This window comes from Apis dorsata, unplaced genomic scaffold (assembly GCF_000469605.1).
Source record: "Apis dorsata unplaced genomic scaffold, Apis dorsata 1.3 scaffold_88, whole genome shotgun sequence".
NCBI lineage: Eukaryota > Metazoa > Arthropoda > Insecta > Hymenoptera > Apidae > Apis > Apis dorsata.
This window is the reverse complement of record NW_006263386.1, coordinates 560,459-562,665: the sequence shown is the minus strand read 5'-3', so window position 1 is coordinate 562,665 and position 2,207 is coordinate 560,459. Positions and strand designations below refer to the sequence as shown.

At 31.2% G+C, this 2,207-nt stretch overlaps 1 protein-coding gene across 1 annotated transcript in view; it reads left to right on the top strand.

The window, feature by feature from the left end:
- LOC102673319 (zinc finger and SCAN domain-containing protein 22-like) overlaps positions 1–1,587 on the top strand; it is a 29,003-nt gene extending 27,416 nt beyond the window's left edge. The window contains exon 6 of the mRNA XM_006611449.2: positions 640–1,587. Within this exon, the coding sequence (XP_006611512.1) occupies positions 640–932 (293 nt within the window). The 3' untranslated portion in view covers positions 933–1,587. The remainder of the gene's footprint in view (positions 1–639) is intronic.
- The last annotated feature ends 620 nt before the right edge of the window (positions 1,588–2,207 follow it).

Genomic DNA, 2,207 nt, shown 5'->3' with positions numbered 1-2,207 from the left:
TTTTTTTTTTTTTTTTTATAGTAAAAGTTAAGAATGCGAAAGAAGTCGAGCTCGATCGAAAGCTTACTGGAAGGTATATTGGAAAATAAAATATTATGTGGATAATCTTTGTAAAATATCACTGATAATATCTATAATGTCAGTAATTTATGGTATTTTTTACCAAAATTCTTATTTTAATGTATATTCTTATTTTAGTTATGATTTAACTTGGTTATCGTATTTTATCACATTATCACAAGTTATGTTTAAATAACTCATGGAGAAATGTTGTTTCTATGTTTAATAAATCTGGTTTCCACTCTGTGAAGAATCTTCAAGAAATTATCACGATTATTAATTTAAATTATTAAAAATATCATTTTAAATGAAAATTTCCCACAAATATGATCGTTACTCAATCTTAATTCTCGAGTTATACGCAAAATTAATATATTTAATACTTTTAATAATAAATATATTCGATTATTTAATTAAATTCTAATCCACACCAATTAACTATGTATATTGTAATTACTGATTCTACGAGAAAATTCTAATGAACAGTACCAATTTAACAAAGCACAAATTCTATTCAATATTCCATCTTAATTTAATTCAATTTTCCTTTTTCTAACATTTAAAAATTTTTTGTTCCAGGCGAGAAACCGCACAAATGCGTGGTCTGCGGCAAGGCGTTCTCCCAGAGCAGCAATCTGATCACGCACATGCGCAAGCACACAGGCTACAAACCGTTCCAATGCGGCCTCTGCGACAAGGCGTTCCAGAGGAAGGTCGATCTTCGACGGCACAGAGAGGGACAGCATCCAGCAGCACCCGCCCTTGACTATCGCTCCCTCCAATTACCCTCGCAGCCCGCCAATATTAGACACTCTCCACCCCTGCAGCCTGCCTCCTCTTATCACATGATACCTGTCCCCGGTAACAGTTGAGATTCTTTATCAAGTTGATCGCATTCACGGAATCTCCCTTGAATCTTCGTGCGTCCGTCACTGTTTGCTTCTTGCTTCCCTCTTTGTCTCCGTGTATCATTGAGAGGAAGTGTGAAGTAGAAAGTGGTGAATTGTTGGCAAGTGGTCGAAATGAATTCGAAATAGGTTTGTAGAACGGAAGACAAGGAATGGATAGGTAGTTATGCGAATGTGGGTCTGAAATTGAGGATGATGGGTCGATGATGATACACTTGCTCGTTGTTTGTTAACAGTTCAATGAAGATTGGATACGAAAGAAAGTAGTATTTATTGGAAATTAATGTTGGATACATTTTAATGAATTATTAAATATCCGAGTTATATTTGTTTTCGGTAAAAAAGATATTAAATTTTAATTTTAAAAGATTATATTAAAAATTAATCTTATAGGGATATATATAATATATTTGTTTAAGGATAATGATACGTACTTCTATTCAAAATTTATCGATGAAATATAAAAAAAAAGGCATTAAATAACAAAAAAAAGAGTTTTATTATAAGAAAAGATAAAAGTCTACACATAAAACGATAAAATTGATTGTAATTGGTGATATTTAATATAAGATTCTATTTCGAATGGACCCATCATAATCGAAGAATCGCACATTCTAAAAAAAAAAAATGATCGTTTCAATCCAAAAAAATTTTCTACGTGAAAAAAAATTTTAAATGAGTTTCGTGTTAGGTATAAGCACACACCTGTTCGAAGTGCCTGGCTCTGCTAATAACCGGTACTTATATACCTCCGAGCTGTTCAACAATGAAAAGACGCCCCTTAAGGGAGGCACGCTTTTGCATATATTTCGAGTCTAATTCAGTCGTCGCCGAGTGAAGATCAATCACTTTTTCGAGGTAGGAAATATTCAACCGTCCATTATTGCTGTACTTTCGGTATGTGTACTTACATATATAAATATATATGTAAATATACATCTTATATACTATATATAGATATATATCGAAAAAAAAAAAATATATATATATATATATACACACGTATTAAAATAGGTGCAGATACGTATGTATACATATGTACACACGTGTATTGTGGTGTGGAAATATGCATAATTGGAGAAAAATTGGAAATTAATGGTATTGTTAGGGAATTATTTCATAATTATATAAAAAATATATTGAATTCTATAAATGATATAAAAAATGGAATTAATTTTAATTACAAGATGTCTTCTACGTACAAAAAAATATGGAAGAAAAAACACACCATACACATAT